The 14100-nt window shown below is 57.0% G+C and overlaps 2 protein-coding genes across 2 annotated transcripts; both read left to right on the top strand.

Moving 5' to 3' along the window:
- The first annotated feature begins 264 nt into the window (after positions 1-264).
- SLC3A2 (solute carrier family 3 member 2) lies at positions 265-9127 on the top strand. Its single transcript, XM_077821731.1, has 12 exons — positions 265-470; positions 1882-1963; positions 2900-2986; positions 3292-3754; positions 4737-4910; positions 5063-5163; positions 5511-5579; positions 5676-5740; positions 6056-6242; positions 6585-6728; positions 6970-7074; positions 8088-9127. Exons 4-12 carry the CDS (start codon positions 3328-3330, stop codon positions 8430-8432), a joined length of 1617 nt encoding a protein of 538 aa, XP_077677857.1. The 5' UTR covers positions 265-470; positions 1882-1963; positions 2900-2986; positions 3292-3327; the 3' UTR covers positions 8433-9127.
- Positions 9128-10026: 899 nt separating this feature from the next.
- LOC144267683 (calmodulin-1) lies at positions 10027-13621 on the top strand. Its single transcript, XM_077821861.1, has 6 exons — positions 10027-10176; positions 10640-10670; positions 10854-10997; positions 12016-12122; positions 12510-12645; positions 13018-13621. The coding sequence occupies exons 1-6, from the start codon at positions 10174-10176 to the stop codon at positions 13044-13046; spliced, it is 450 nt and encodes a 149-aa protein (XP_077677987.1). The 5' UTR covers positions 10027-10173; the 3' UTR covers positions 13047-13621.
- Positions 13622-14100: the final 479 nt, after the last annotated feature.

Genomic DNA, 14100 nt, shown 5'->3' on the forward strand with positions numbered 1-14100 from the left:
GTGGCAGTATCAAAGGGGTGTGTGCACAATGTGGGAGATGTTGGGGGGCACATACAACATGGGGGACGCCAGGGGTGCAACAGAATGGCAGCATCAAAGGGGTGTGTGCACAATGTGGGAGATGTTGGGGGGCACATACAGCATGGGGGAGGCCAGGTAGCACATAATATGGCAGAAAAGGGGGGGCACAGAGTGGGGTGAGGCCAGGGGGCACAAGTGTGGGGGTAAATGAGGGGGTATATACATAGCGTGTGGAGGCTGAGGGGGTGCTGAGAGAGGCAGGGGGCTGGTCAGGTCAGGGAGATTGCTCATGGAAGGAGGTAGATGCACTGGTCTCTGGTTACAGCTTGTGTGACTAGCACTTGATTACGGCCCTTGCCTGGCTATAGGTCATGTTTGGTGGGTGTGGCTCCTGGTCTGTTTTGCTGAGTCAGGCATTCCTGCTTACAGTGACAGAGCTGGAGCTCCAGGTATGTGGGGATCAGTGCCTCAGCTCTGGCCCTGGGGCTCGAACCTATTCCTGTTCCACCCCGGGGCAAATTCAGTGCTAGAGTGGGGGGCAGTTTGGTGCCAGCTGCTACATACAGAATCTTCTATGGGTGCCCAGCACAGAGTAGTGGCCTGGCAAGCTCCCCACTAACACCCCTGCCCAGTGTGTGTTTTGGGGAGACCCTTTCCATGGGGAGACAGGGGCACTCTGTCTCTCCATGGTCAGATCAGCCCCAGAAGCCCTGCCCAGTGCCATTCAGATGTAACTGACAACTAGATTCCATGTAGGGTGTTCCAGGACCAGGAGGCAGTTGGGAGTGTTTGCTGGTGGGTGGGAAGCCCACAGATAAGAGCAGATCTGTATTTAACCTTTTGTGGTGTTAGCTGGGTAGGGGGTTGGATTAGCTGGGGTGGCGCTGGGAGGTTAGCGGGGAGCATTAGGGGTCATTGGCCCCTGAGAGGTTATTTGGGGAGGAGGCTTGTTAGCTTGGGGGAGGGGTAAAGGAGTGCATCTCCCCCAGATCCCCCCCCCCTCCCCCAGGGTTGGGGTGGGGGAGTTGGTCACATATTCCCAACAGTGCATGGGGGCCATTCAGACCTTGGGGCTTCTCAGGAGGGTCAGAAAATGAGACGGGCTGCTGCAGCCCCTTCAAGAAGCCCTTAGGCCCTTGTGTGTGGGTGGTGGAGGGGGTGGTTTTCCACCACAGAGCTTCCTCACTGGTGACAGAACTGAAACAGGGAACAATCAAGTGTTTCTTGTGATTGCCAGGGCCGGAGGGAAAGGGCTGGATTTCCAGCCTTTGATTGTGGGTCCCCCCCATGGTGTTCCCAGACTCTGATCCCAGTCCCCACCACTTCCTAGCCTTTGATCTATCCTTCCCCCTTAGAAACAACAAGGAGTCCGGTGGCACCTTAAAGACTAACAGATTTATTTGAGCATAAGCTTTAGTGAGTGAAAACCCCACTTCTTCAGATGCATGGAGTAAAAATTACAGATGCAAACATAAATATACTGTACTGACCCCTGAAGAGAAGGGAGTTACTTCACAAGTGGAGAACCAGTGTTGATCGGGGCAATTTGATCAGGGTGGATGTAGTCGACTCCCAACAACAGATGAGGAGGTGTGAATTCCAGGAGAGGCAAAGCTGCTTCTGTAATGAGCCAGCCACTCCCAGTCCCTATTCAAGCCCAAATTAATGGTGGTAAATTTGCAAATGAATTTTAGTTCTGCTGTTTCTCTTTGAAGTCTGTTTCTGAAGTTTCTTTTGTTCAAGTATAGCTACTTTCAAATCAGTTATAGAATGTCCATGAAGATTGAAGTGTTCTCCCACTGGCTTTTGTATGTTACCATTCCTGATGTCTGATTTGTGTCCATTTATTTTTTTACGAAGGGACTGTCCGGTTTGGCCAACGTACACGGCAGAGGGGCATTGCTGGCACATGATGGCATATATCACATTAGTAGACATGCAGGTGAATGAGCCTTTGATGGTGTGGCTGATGTGGTTGGGTCCTCTGATGGTGTCGCTAGAGTAGATATGGGGACAGAGTAGGCAACGAGGTTTGCTACAAGGATTGGTTCCTGGGTTAGTGTTTCTGTGGTGTGTAGTTGCTGGTGAGTATTTGCTTCAGGTTGGGGGACTGTCTGTAAGCGAGGACTGGCCTGTCTCCCAAGGTCTGGGAACCCTTCCTCCTTCGGGTTCCCAACTGTGATCCCTCCCCTGCTCCTCGGGTTCCTGGCCTTTGATGTACAAGGTTTCCCAAACACTGATCTCTGTCCCCTTCCCATCCCTGTGAGACAGGGTTCTTTCTCAGCAAGAAGGCTCAGCTCCAAGGGACAGACTAAGCCAAGAGTAGACAGGGAAATTGAGGCACACTAAAGGAAAAGGACTTGTCCAGCCACACAGTGAGTCAGCAGAGCTGGGATTAGACCCCCAGAATCTTGCCTCCACTCCCCTGCTTTAACCACTAGATTCCACTCCTGCCAGAGTTGGGGATAGAATGCTGGTGGTAAAGTGGTGTCCTGACACCCAGCCTCCCAGCTTTAACCATTAGACACCCCCATGAGCCTATTCTCTTCAAGCCAAGTTACACACACACCCCAGAGGGAACTACCCAGTCCAAATCGCTCTCTTACATTCTGTTTATCCCCAGTTGGAAACTCTTCCATTCTCATCTCCTCACCAAACTTCCCATGGAGTGGTAACCCCTCCTTGTCCTATCCTTCGCCATCTAGGGCCTTGTAGCAGGTACAGACCCCTCACCCCTTTGGGCACTGCTCTCTCCATAGCCCCTAATTTCCCATAATCCCCCTCCCCCCAGCTCTGTAGCAAGCAGGATTCTCTCCACTTCTCCAGGCCGTTAATTCATGGTAACACGCAGTAATTAACTGTCTCCACCTTAAACCAGGCGAGGGGCGGGTCGCGGAGGCGGATCGGGATATATCAGTGCCGGCTAAGGCGGAGCGCCCGTCTCATAGTCAGAGGAGTCAGTCAGGTACGCTGGGTATGATCCGTCGTGGCGTGCTGGGCGCATGGGGACGGCGTGCTCTAGCGCTGCACCCTAGGCGCACGGGCTGGGTACCTACCAGCGCGCACGGGGCTGTGGGGAGGGGGCGAGCAGGGGGGCACGAGGTGAGAAGGCAGCATGGCTGCGGCTGAATCACGGCACAGGGCTAAGAAAGGGGGCTCAGGCAGGTAGGGGGGGAATCTGTGCCTGTGGGGAGGGCTATGCTCAGGGGCCAGGTGGTGGAGAGTGCTCTGCCCGGGGCACAAAGCTCTGCGTCTCTCCCTTAACCGCAGGCCCTAGCGATACCCGGTGGCATCTAGCCAGGCATCATGAGCCAGGACACAGAGGTGGATATGAAGGAGGTGGAGTTGAACGAAATGGAGCCAGAGAAGCAGCCCATGACAGGCTCCCCCTCCTCCCTGGCCTTGGGCACCCTGGGCGAGAAGAACGGGATGGTGAAGGTGCCCAAGGAGGACGGCGAGGCAGATGCTGGCACCAAGTTCACGGGGCTCTCCAAGGAGGAGCTGCTGCAGGTAGCGAGCACTCCAGGGTGGGTGCGCACCCGCTGGGCACTGCTCATCCTCTTCTGGCTGGGTTGGCTGGGCATGCTGGCAGGGGCCATCGTCATCATCGTCCAGGCTCCCCGCTGCAAGGAGCTGCCTCCCCAAGAGTGGTGGCACAAGGGGGGTATTTACCGCATCCAGGCACTGGAGGCCTTCCAGGACTCGAATGGCGATGGAGTTGGGGACTTAGCAGGTGAGTCCTGATTCTCAGCCCCCCAACTCACTAGACCCCACTCCCCTTTAAGCTGGGGATAGAACCCAGGAGTCCTGGCCATCTCTTCCCCCGGCTTTCTCCTGTGCCCCCCCTCATAACCCAGTAGACCCTACTTCCTTCCCAGAGCTGGGGCTTAAACCAGGAGGGGGTTGGGACGGGAGGACACTGGTGTGTGGGGAGAAGAGGGTGTTATGGGTGGGAAAAGAGAGAGGTTTGGGGTAGTGGTGGGGGTAGCGGCTGGGGGTTGGCAAGAAATCCGGTTGAATATTGGGGTTTGGTTGCCTTGGCACAAACTGGAGCCCAGGTGTTGCTGGGGTGACCCCCTCCCCAAGTTCTCCCTATCTGGGGGGGCTTATGGGGGTGGGAACACTTCTCCCCCCCCCCCCCCCCAGGACAGGATGTCCCATACAATCTGTCCCCCATGTGCTCCTAGCAGGTGACTGGCAGCCGGTGCTGGCTGCCTGCCTGCCCGCCCGGCCTGATGAGAGGGGTTGGCAGAGTTGCTCCCAGCCGGTTCTAGCCGGTTGGCAGCAGCAACCAGTGGGCTTTGTTTCATCAGCTTTGACGTCAGCCCAGCCTGAGCTGACTCAGCTGTTGGGGGGGGAGAGGGGAAGCTGAGTGAAGGGTGGGGGAGGGGAGCTGGGGTTAAGGTCCCGTGCGGGGGAGGGGAAGGGAGTTGGGGTTAAAGGTCCTGAGATGGGGTGGGGAGCCACCGGGGTTAAAGGTCCCATAATGCATGGAGGGAAATGTGAACTGAGGGGATTGGCTGGGTTAAAGGTTTCATTCTGGGTAGGGGAGGAAAGGGGATTGGGGTAGTATCCTTCACCTGAGGGGGTGGGGTAATGTGGGCAAGAGGCAGGGGCTATGGGGACAGCCTTTGCCTGGGACGGGGAGGGGATTATGTGGGACTGGGGGAGCTGCCAACCTCTGATCCCTCCCCCCTTGTCTGTTCTCCTCCCAGGAGTGGAGCAGCGCATCGATTACCTGAGCTCCCTGAAGGTGAAGGGGCTGGTAATTGGGCCCATACATATTAACACCCCTGACAACCTGACTAGCACGGACCTGCAGACAGTGGACCCCAGGCTCGGCACCAAGGAGACCGTTGCCAAGCTGCTGGAGGCCGCCAAGAAGAAGAGTAAGAAAGTGTCCCCATATGGGGCCTTTTCCTCTGGGGGTGCTGGACCTGATCTGGCCCCAGGATGGGTGGTGGGGAATGGGATATGGGGTGTTTGGGGAGGCGAGCTCTCCCTGCCCCAGGATGTACACCTGACCTCCCTTTCTCCCTAGGTCTCAAGGTCATCCTGGACCTGACCCCCAATTACCGTGGCAAGATGTCCTGGTTCAGCCTGGAGACCCCCCACAACAGTGATTTCCAGTCTAAAATGAAGGTGAGGGTGTGCTCCAATGGGGGGGCATCCTGGGGAGCAGGCAATCTAACCTTAAGGCTATGTTCTGGGGGAGAGGGTGTCCTGCTCTCTCTCAGATCCTCCATGGGGATCTGTCTGGGCCTGGTTTGCCACTTCCCCTGAATCCTCACTATTTTGGGGGAAGCAGCTGGGACCACTGTCTGGGTGTCTCATGTGGGGGGGCTAGGGGTATGGAGACCTGCAAGGAGGAGGTGTTGGCTACACTGGTGTTGGGGGCTGGGGACTGTCAGTTGGTGGGAAAATGCTGGGTTGTTGGCTGTGGGGCATGCCAGGTGTTGATGCTTCACACACACACACTCTCTGGGCAGGCGGCGCTGAAGTTCTGGCTGGAGCTTGGCGTGGCAGGGATCCAGATTGAGGGAGTGGAGCAGCTCAATGTAAGTGACTGGCTTGTCTGTGTGTTGGGGGTGAGGGTTGTGGGGTGGGAGGTAATATGGGGGGGTGACTGTATTACAGGTCTTTTTCTCCTGTAGGACTCTCGGCTTCTGGGGGAGTGGAAGAACCTCACCAGCCAGTACAGTTCTGATGGCAATGCCAGGTGGGTACCAAGCCCCCACCAAATGGTTCTGACCCTTTTGTGATGGTGGTTGACTGGCTGCCCCCCTGGGATGCCCGCCCTCTTGAATAGGCCCACCTTCCAGGCTCCCTACCTTGGACATCTCTCTGCTCTCCTGGTGCCAACCCCCCCTCAAGCACCCATAGCTCCCCCATGTTCCCCCATCCTCTAGAAAATTCCTATCCATCTTCAGACTCTGCACCCTGCCCCACCCCTGCCTCCCACACCCGACTTCCCATTCCTAGCACTTCACTACTGACTCTGGTGCTCACTGTACCCTGACTCCCTTCTCCCCAGGGTGCTGATCGCCTGGACGGGCCAGCAGGATTCCCGGCAGATCTTCTCCCTGCTGAATGAGACCAGTGCTGACCTTCTGGTCAGCCCATATCTGCTGGGGCTAGAGCTGGAGCCCAGTGGGCAGAAGGTGGAAAACGCGATCAGAGCGTACATCCAGGCTGCTGGAGAGAAGTGGCCCAGCTGGAGTGTGAGTGCTGCCCTCCTCCCCGCACCTCACTCTGTTTCCCCAGCTCTTGGAATTGGAGGAGGGGCATGGACCCCACCCCTACCCCACAGGATCCTCATGCTAAGCCCCCACATCTGTATCATAGCTCCCAGTGCTCAGAGTGGGCTCCCTTTTGGAGAAAGGGCAGGAGCTGAGCCCCAACAGATGCGTGCCACAAAGTGTGTGGGTCCGTTCTGTGTTGGCTGCTCAAGAAGGATAGGCCAGGGATATGACTACTAGCCCCCATCCCCTCCCAGAGCTGGGGATAAGTCCACCTCCCGCCCCCTGTGACATGCCGACACTGCATCTTTGCTGTCTCTGCAGGTGGGGGGCCCACGGACGAGGCACATGGCCTCTCTTGTGAAGGAGCGGTTGCTGCGGCTGTATCACATGCTACTTTTCACGCTGCCAGGGACACCCTTCACCAACTACGGGGATGAAATCGGGCTGCAGGAGCTGCCTGGACAGGTAGGGGCAGTGTGGGGCTGGGGGATCCCTCTGGAGGAGGTGTTGGGGGGAGGCCTAGGAAGGTTAGTTAAGGTGATGGGGTGGGGGGGAGTGAAGTCCCCGAAGATGCTGGTGCAGATGGGGGAGGGGATGGGGAAGTTTGTTCAGCTCCTGGGTGGGGAAGGAGTGGGGTGCGTTGGTGCAAGAAGGGATGGGCAGCCAGCTGTGCAACTCCCTGTAACCATGTCCGTCACTTCCCCAGTCCGGCGTATCCCGCATGCAGTGGAATAATTCAGCCAACTTTGGCTTCTCCTCAAAGTTTTCTCCTCAAGGTGGGGACAGCAGCGGCAGCAACATCACTGTGGAGGTGAGGGCAGGAGTGCAGGTAGAGCTTTGGGGAGGAACATGGGTGGTGTGAGAGGGTGCGCTTAGATGGGGGCAGAACTGGGGGAGGGCACTGTCTGCCTCGCACTAACCCAGCATTTTTCAAATGCTGCCACTTTGGCCACCAGGGGCTTTTCTTTCAGCCACAGCCTCCTGGGCAGTGTTGTTGTTTTGGCGGGTGGGGGGCAGACAAAGCAGCGACTCCTTCTCTGGGGCCACCAGCAGGGTTTGGACTCTACCCCACTCTGAGGATGCAAATGCTGGAGGAGCAGGCAGCCCCCCACCTTCTGGGGATGAAGAGGGTCTGGCTTCAGCCCTGGGGTGGCAGGCAACTGGCTCCAGCTGCACAGAGGTAGGCTCTGCTCTGGCCCCCAAGCTCCAGCCATGGAGGGGGCAGGGCTTCAGGCTCTGACCTTGGGTCTACCCCTCCCCCATTGCCCTTGGCCCCCTGCTGCCTTCTCTGGTGTCCGGCTGCACAATGGCAGGCCCTGGCCCCAGTCCCGGGCATGCCACCCACCCCCATTTCCCTGACCCCCGGCTGTGCAGCGTTAGGCTCTGTCCCCCACCACCTCCCCTGGACCCTATCCAGGGCTTAACTTGTTCTCGGACTTGCTGGGAGCTGAGTAAGTCTTCTGTGAAAAGTGATATTAACAAACATACAAGTATCACTTTTCACAGCAGTAGACTTGCTAGCTGGGCAATCAAAAGAATGTGCCAAACACCTTTATTTGCATTTCTGTTTTGTTTAGGTTTAGTAAAGAATAGACACAACTGAACATTATTTGTATTTTTGAGTCTGCAAAAACACTCTACATAGACATGTCCAAATCACTGTCATTTGTTTGTGTGCATATGTATTTGTTTTTCCTAAAGTTAATTACATATTTTAGGAAAAATTGACAGGGCAGCCACCTGCAAGAGTTGGTGGCTGCTCTCTGAGGTCACCAAAATTTTATTTTGAGAACCCGTGCACTAATCCCATGTCTCCCTCCCCAGGCACAGAGTGGGAACAGCTCCTCACTGCTCTCCCTGTTCCGGCACCTGAGCGAGCTGCGAGGCAAGGAGCGCTCACTGCTGCATGGGGAATTCATGATGCTGCCCAGGCTGGTGCCAGATGTCTGTGTCTACCTGCGCAGCTGGGACCAGAACAAACGCTTTCTGGTGGTCCTCAACTTTGCTGGCACGCACAGCACTGTCACCATCTCCCACTCTCTCCTGCCTCCCGAGGCCACTGTGGAGCTCAGCACTGACCCCCAGCGCCAGGAGGGGCAGCTGGCCCTGAAGGACCTGACATTGGAGTCCTCTGAGGGGTTGCTGCTGCATTTTCCCTATGTAGCCTAGGGGAGAGGGCCTCCCCTGCAGGCCAGGGCCTCCCATGTTCCAGGGAGGAGTATTGCTCATGTGAGTCCTACTAACACCCCAGGGGCCGCACTGAGGCCTTGGGGCAGGAGGGGGGAGCTAGAGCCATAAGGTAAAGAAGGCCCTTAGGTTCTGCTCTCCCGAGTCCTGGATGTCTGTCCTGATACATCCCACAGGGCTGGCTGGGGGAGGGGGGCCGGTGCTCAGTGTGCCCGAATTCCTGCTAGCCTCGCTTTGGCACCATCCTCAGGGATGCTAGGGGAAATCTGAGCTGGGGTGAGGACTGGGCTCTATGGCATGTTTCCCCATGGTGGGGGAGCAACTAGTTTTAGGGACCAAAGGGTTCAGGCCCCACTGGCTGCAGCTTCACCCTCCCACAAAGTCATTCCAGCTCCTGAGGGGCTGGCCCTCCCCTGCTGTCTCCCCCCCCCCCCCCTTGGGGTCACCCTCTCCTTTGGGTGCCCTGTATGATGGGATAGGTGGGGATGACTGATCAGGACCAAGGGTCTGTCTCTATCTCTCCTCTTCTTCCTCTCTACCCCTTCCCATGTTGTAATGGCCAGTGCTGTGTGTGAAATGGGACAGATGTTTGGGCGCGGGATGGATGGCTTTGTGCTGGGCTCCTCCTGAGTGCTGCTGGGATCAGCATAGAAATAATAAAAGGCTCTGCTTAGTGATTCGGGCTTGTCTCTTCCTTTAGCGTGGTCCTGGCACTTGCCCCCTATGCTTCAAGTGCCCCACTGCCTCCTTGTTTTCCCTGTGGCTGCATCATGCCTTAAGGGGGGGGGGGCGGAGGGAGAGATGAGGACCCCCTGCCCTTCATCCTCACTGGCTATTTCTTCTACTGCCCTAGGTTCCTACCTGCACTGGGAGGACCCCTTTTCTCCCCCCTGCAGTGATCACTGCGTAGCTGGGGAGCAGATCTCTGGACTCTGAAATTCATGGGTCTGGGTGCTGCCCTGGAGCAATCTGCCTAGCATGGGGCTGCTGCCTGGTGCTGTTTGTTAGTGGGGATGGGTTCCCCCCAACCTTAGCTGTGCCCCAGGTGTGGAGACCTATCCCAGATTGCTCCCTTTGCAGGGGGGAGGAGCAGCTGAGCTGGCAGCCCTGTGCCAGGCCCCCCGGGTGTGAAAAGGGAGGTGATTCCATCTCCAGGGGTTGGGCCAGGCCCCCTGGGGTCCTGCCTGGGCAGCTGTTTTTTTGGGAAGGAGGGGGGGGTGTATGCTGGGCCCACCTCTCAAGGGCTGCCCCCCAGCGCCAGGCGCTTGGCAGAAGAGGCAGTGGCACTGGGCAATGCTGGGTGCTAGTGTTTCAGGGTGGTGAGGCCCCACAGCTCCCTAGGGGCAGTTTACGCCTTCTCCTTTAAGATACCACCTCGCCTTTAAATCCACCTGCTCTTCAGTACCCGTCCTCTTTAACCCACCCTGGCCGCTTTCTGTCGGCCGAACGCCGGCCCCGCCGCCGCCTTCCCCTTTAAGCGGCCTCCCTGACGCATTGCAGGTGGGAGCAGGCCAATGGGCTCGGGGCAGGTGGGTCACGTGGCCGTGCCGCGCGGGCGGTATTTAAAGGGGTCGGCGCAAAACGCAACGGAAGGCCACTGCTGGGTCCGGGACTGGTTGCCGGCGGAGGGATCTGGGTGGCGCGGCGCGGCCCGGGCGGAGGGAGCCGGAGACCACGGGGAACTGAGCGGTCGTAGCACCAGCCCCCCGCCGCCGCCGCCGCCATGGCAAGAAGGGAGGCTCGTGGGGGGGCGCTGCTGGGGCTCCCTGGCCGCGGGTGGCGGAGCAAGGGGGCGCTGGGAACTGGGGGCGGCAGGGGGCGTGCGCGGAGAGAGCGGTGGGGGGGTGGAGAGCCTGGCCCTGAGTGTTGGGGGGGGGGGGCACTGCTGGGGGGAAGGGTCTAGGCCTCAGACTGGCGCTAGTAGGGTCCCTCCCCATTGGCCAGCCGGGAGCGGGTAGTTGAGGGGCAGTTGGAGACAGCAGCCATGCTGCGTCTTGCGGGAGGTGGGCGGGGTGGGGACTCCGGGGTGGCTGGGGGGAAGGGCAGAATCTCTTCCCCTAAGAGATTGGGTGGGAGGGGGGTGAGGCTGTGCCGGGGGGCAGATGGCCCGGGGGGCAATGGGGTATAGGGCATGGCTGGGGGGAGGGTGTCAGACAGTCAGAACAATAACTCTCTGTCTCCTCTTGCAGGCAGACCAGCTGACGGAGGAACAGATCGCAGGTGAGACACCCCTTCATTCTGCTGGCCCCAAATTCTCCTTGATATGGGGGACCTGGTCCTTCACAGTATGGTCAGGCCCAGGCGCCTCTTTGCCCAGGGTGCTGGGGGGAGGGAGGGCACTGCAGGAGAAGGGACCCTGTGGCAGGCCCCCCTGGGTACTGATTCCTTTCCTCTCTCCCGCAGAATTCAAGGAAGCCTTCTCTCTTTTCGACAAGGATGGGGATGGCACCATTACCACCAAGGAGCTGGGTACTGTCATGAGATCCCTAGGGCAGAACCCCACTGAGGCAGAGTTGCAGGACATGATCAATGAGGTGGATGCTGATGGTGAGAGGGAACTGTGAGATGGGTGGGGAGTGGGAACACAGCCATTGCACTGGTGGCAGTGGGGTGCGGGGGGGAGTGATCAGAGCTGGGAGGCAGGACTCCTGTGTTTTGTTCTTGGCTATGAGCTTGGAGAATTCTTTTTCCTTCTCTGTGCCTCAGTTTCCCTTACCATTCTTTGTCTGTTTAGATTATGAGCTCTGGGCTAGGGACTGAGAGAAGGGTTTCTAGGCTGATCAGGGGAATGGAGAGGAGACCGGAAGAGCTGGGTTTGTATAGCTTGGTCAGATGAAGCTTGGAGAGTGGGGGGGTGGATCTGATTGTTCTCTGTAAATATATCAGAGAGGAAACCCCAAGGAGGGCGAAGAGCTATTGAAGCTAAGAGTGAGTTTCTGGAACAGCCTCCCAGTAGGAGCAAACATTGATATGTTTCTGATTGAGATTTTGATGGGCCTGCCTGTGATAGCAGGGCCTGGGCTTGATGACCCAGGAGGCCCCTTCTAGCCCTATGTCTCTGTGTGATACACCCAATCCCAACCCCTGGCACTATCCCTCTTGTGTGGGTGCTGCTGTTAACTACCCTGCTCACACAGCTGAAGGTCACTCATGACTGAACTGAGAATCGCCTCATCCTAGGGCCTGTCACTTCTGCATCCCAAAGTGATGCAGGCCCCATGGAGAGCTGTCTGTCCTTGTTCCAGTGTGGTGGTTGTACCTGAGTTAAACCCAGGGGGTTAACCCAAGGTTTGTAGGCCAGTCCCCTGCCCAAACTACAGAGCTCTGGAGTTTGTTTCTAGGCTCCCCACATCTCTGCAGAGGGGGTGAAGAGGAATCCCCTCAAGACAAGCCCATCATTGGAGAGAAGAGGGTGTTTCAGTGAATTCTCCAGAGCTCCCTGCCAGTATTTGGGTGTCTGGATTTGTGGGAGGTAGGGTATTGGATGCTGGGGGTGGGGGCAGTGCAGGTCACCCAACCCAATGTTAGTTAGGCCCAGCATTAATGGCCTCTTCCCCTGCACAAGGGAATGGCACCATTGACTTCCCTGAGTTCCTAACCATGATGGCAAGGAAAATGAAGGATACAGACAGCGAGGAGGAGATCCGTGAGGCCTTCCGGGTGTTTGACAAGGTGAGGCAGTGGGGCTTCATCCCCCTTATCCCTGGTGGCTGTGCGTGCCCCCCGTTTTCTCCCCAGGAGCTCCAAAATAGCAGCTGGGTGAAACTCCTCCCTGCAGGGACAGCTGAGTCCAGTACTCCTTCCTGTGTGCATGTGCTTCACAACTGGATACCTCCCCCTTCCACATGGGGTTGGGGGCTGGAGAGTCATCAGTTACCTGAGATAGGTGGGTGGGGGGTGGGGACTGCCTGTGCGGTCTACCTGTGCAGTCTACCTGCTTTCCCCTCCCCAGGGCCTGTGCTGAGGCTGACAGGGTGGGGTCCCTGTGGTGCTTGTGCTAACTGGGGGCAACCCTGTGGCCCCCTTGCCTGACATGGTGCCTGCCCCCCCGCCCCCCAGGATGGGAATGGGTATATCAGTGCGGCCGAGCTGCGCCACGTCATGACCAATCTGGGTGAGAAGCTGACAGATGAGGAGGTGGATGAGATGATCCGGGAAGCTGACATCGATGGTGATGGACAGGTCAACTATGAAGGTGAGGGAGGCAGGGCCGCTTGCACTGACTGTCCAAAGGGCACGGCTGCTGCTCAGGATAGTACCACTTTGGAGAGGGCACTTGGCTCCCTTAAGGACTCTCCAATGCAGTGGGTAGGATGGGTCTGGGAGTCAGGATCCCTGGGTTCTCTTCCTGGGTCTGCTGCTTTCTTACTCTTGCATTGGGACAGGCATAGCCTGGTGAAGGGGCTTGGAAATGTCACAAATGCTGTTAACTCCAGGGAATGGGAGACCCAACAGGGCACCTCCAACTGCAGCCTTGGTGGGGGTATGGTTTCTCCCTGAGAGAAGGCAGAAGTGGGGTGAATCAGGCTTGTCAGCTGCTCTCTGACCCTGTGCCTTTGTTTTGCAGAGTTTGTACAGATGATGACAGCTAAGTAGGCTCTGGTAGGACATCCCCCTCACCTGTACAGACTGGATGGACTCTTCCTACTGCTGCCATATGTCACCCCTGCCCTGTCCCTGGTGCCATCCTGTCAGCAGCAGCTGCTCTCCTTTGAGGACAGTGCATGCTTTCACCTCCTCTGCAATGTGTGCTTGTATGCTGGGCACCACAGAGACAGGAGCCCAGCAGGGCCTATGGCCTGCTTCCCCCTAAGTGGCTTGGTGGAGCAGGCCCCTGGCTAGCTCTGCAAACTGTTTTGCATCTGGCAATTCTTCCCCTTCCCTCCCATATTCAGCATCTCACCTGAATGCTCATGGACTGTGGCAGGGCAGCTGACTTGTCTCTTTGACTAGCCACTGTTGCCTTCCTGGACATGTTTGCGTATGTTGGATATTGTGACTGACTGTTAATTTCTTAACTGCTTAATATTCACCCCCCTTAATCTCCAATTCCTTTCCTTCTCCCCTTCCTCCCCCCCCATCCATATTGGCTTCTGGGGATGCTTCGGTTCCATTCCAGATGGTGTAAGGTTTTATTTTCAATAAAGTCTCTCTGTGTGGTTCCTATTCCACGTGCTGCCTCAGCATGTTCAGTGCACAACTCAGTTGGAGGACCCTGTGGGGCTTGGTGCTATATAAAGCAAGGGGGTAGTGTGTGCTAGGGTCACCCTAGGGCAAAGCAGGTACAGCAGCAGTAAAAAGTTAATATGACCTCATGTAAATTGCTGTGTCAAGACCTGAACAGGTGTCTCCTAGAGTCTAAGGGAGCATCCTACCTATTAGGTTATGCAAAGAAGGTTGTGCTTTTTTTTTCCCCTCCACGATGTACTCCTTTTAGGAGTCTTGTTCCCCTGCATCCCAGTTTAAAACAGGTTCCTATCTAGATGGTGCAGTGATAGGGGCTTGATGCAATTCTTTTTAGGAATCTAGCCGAGTGATTCTCCAAGGTGTAGCTTGAACTCCTGCTAACACTGCCTAGTGTATAGTGAAGCTGGTGTACTGTTGAGACCCACTGGTACTACTGAAAAGAACTTCTCAGACTTGTGAAATA

The sequence above is a fragment of the Eretmochelys imbricata genome, chromosome 7, assembly GCF_965152235.1.
Source record: "Eretmochelys imbricata isolate rEreImb1 chromosome 7, rEreImb1.hap1, whole genome shotgun sequence".
Classification (NCBI taxonomy): Eukaryota; Metazoa; Chordata; order Testudines; family Cheloniidae; genus Eretmochelys; species Eretmochelys imbricata.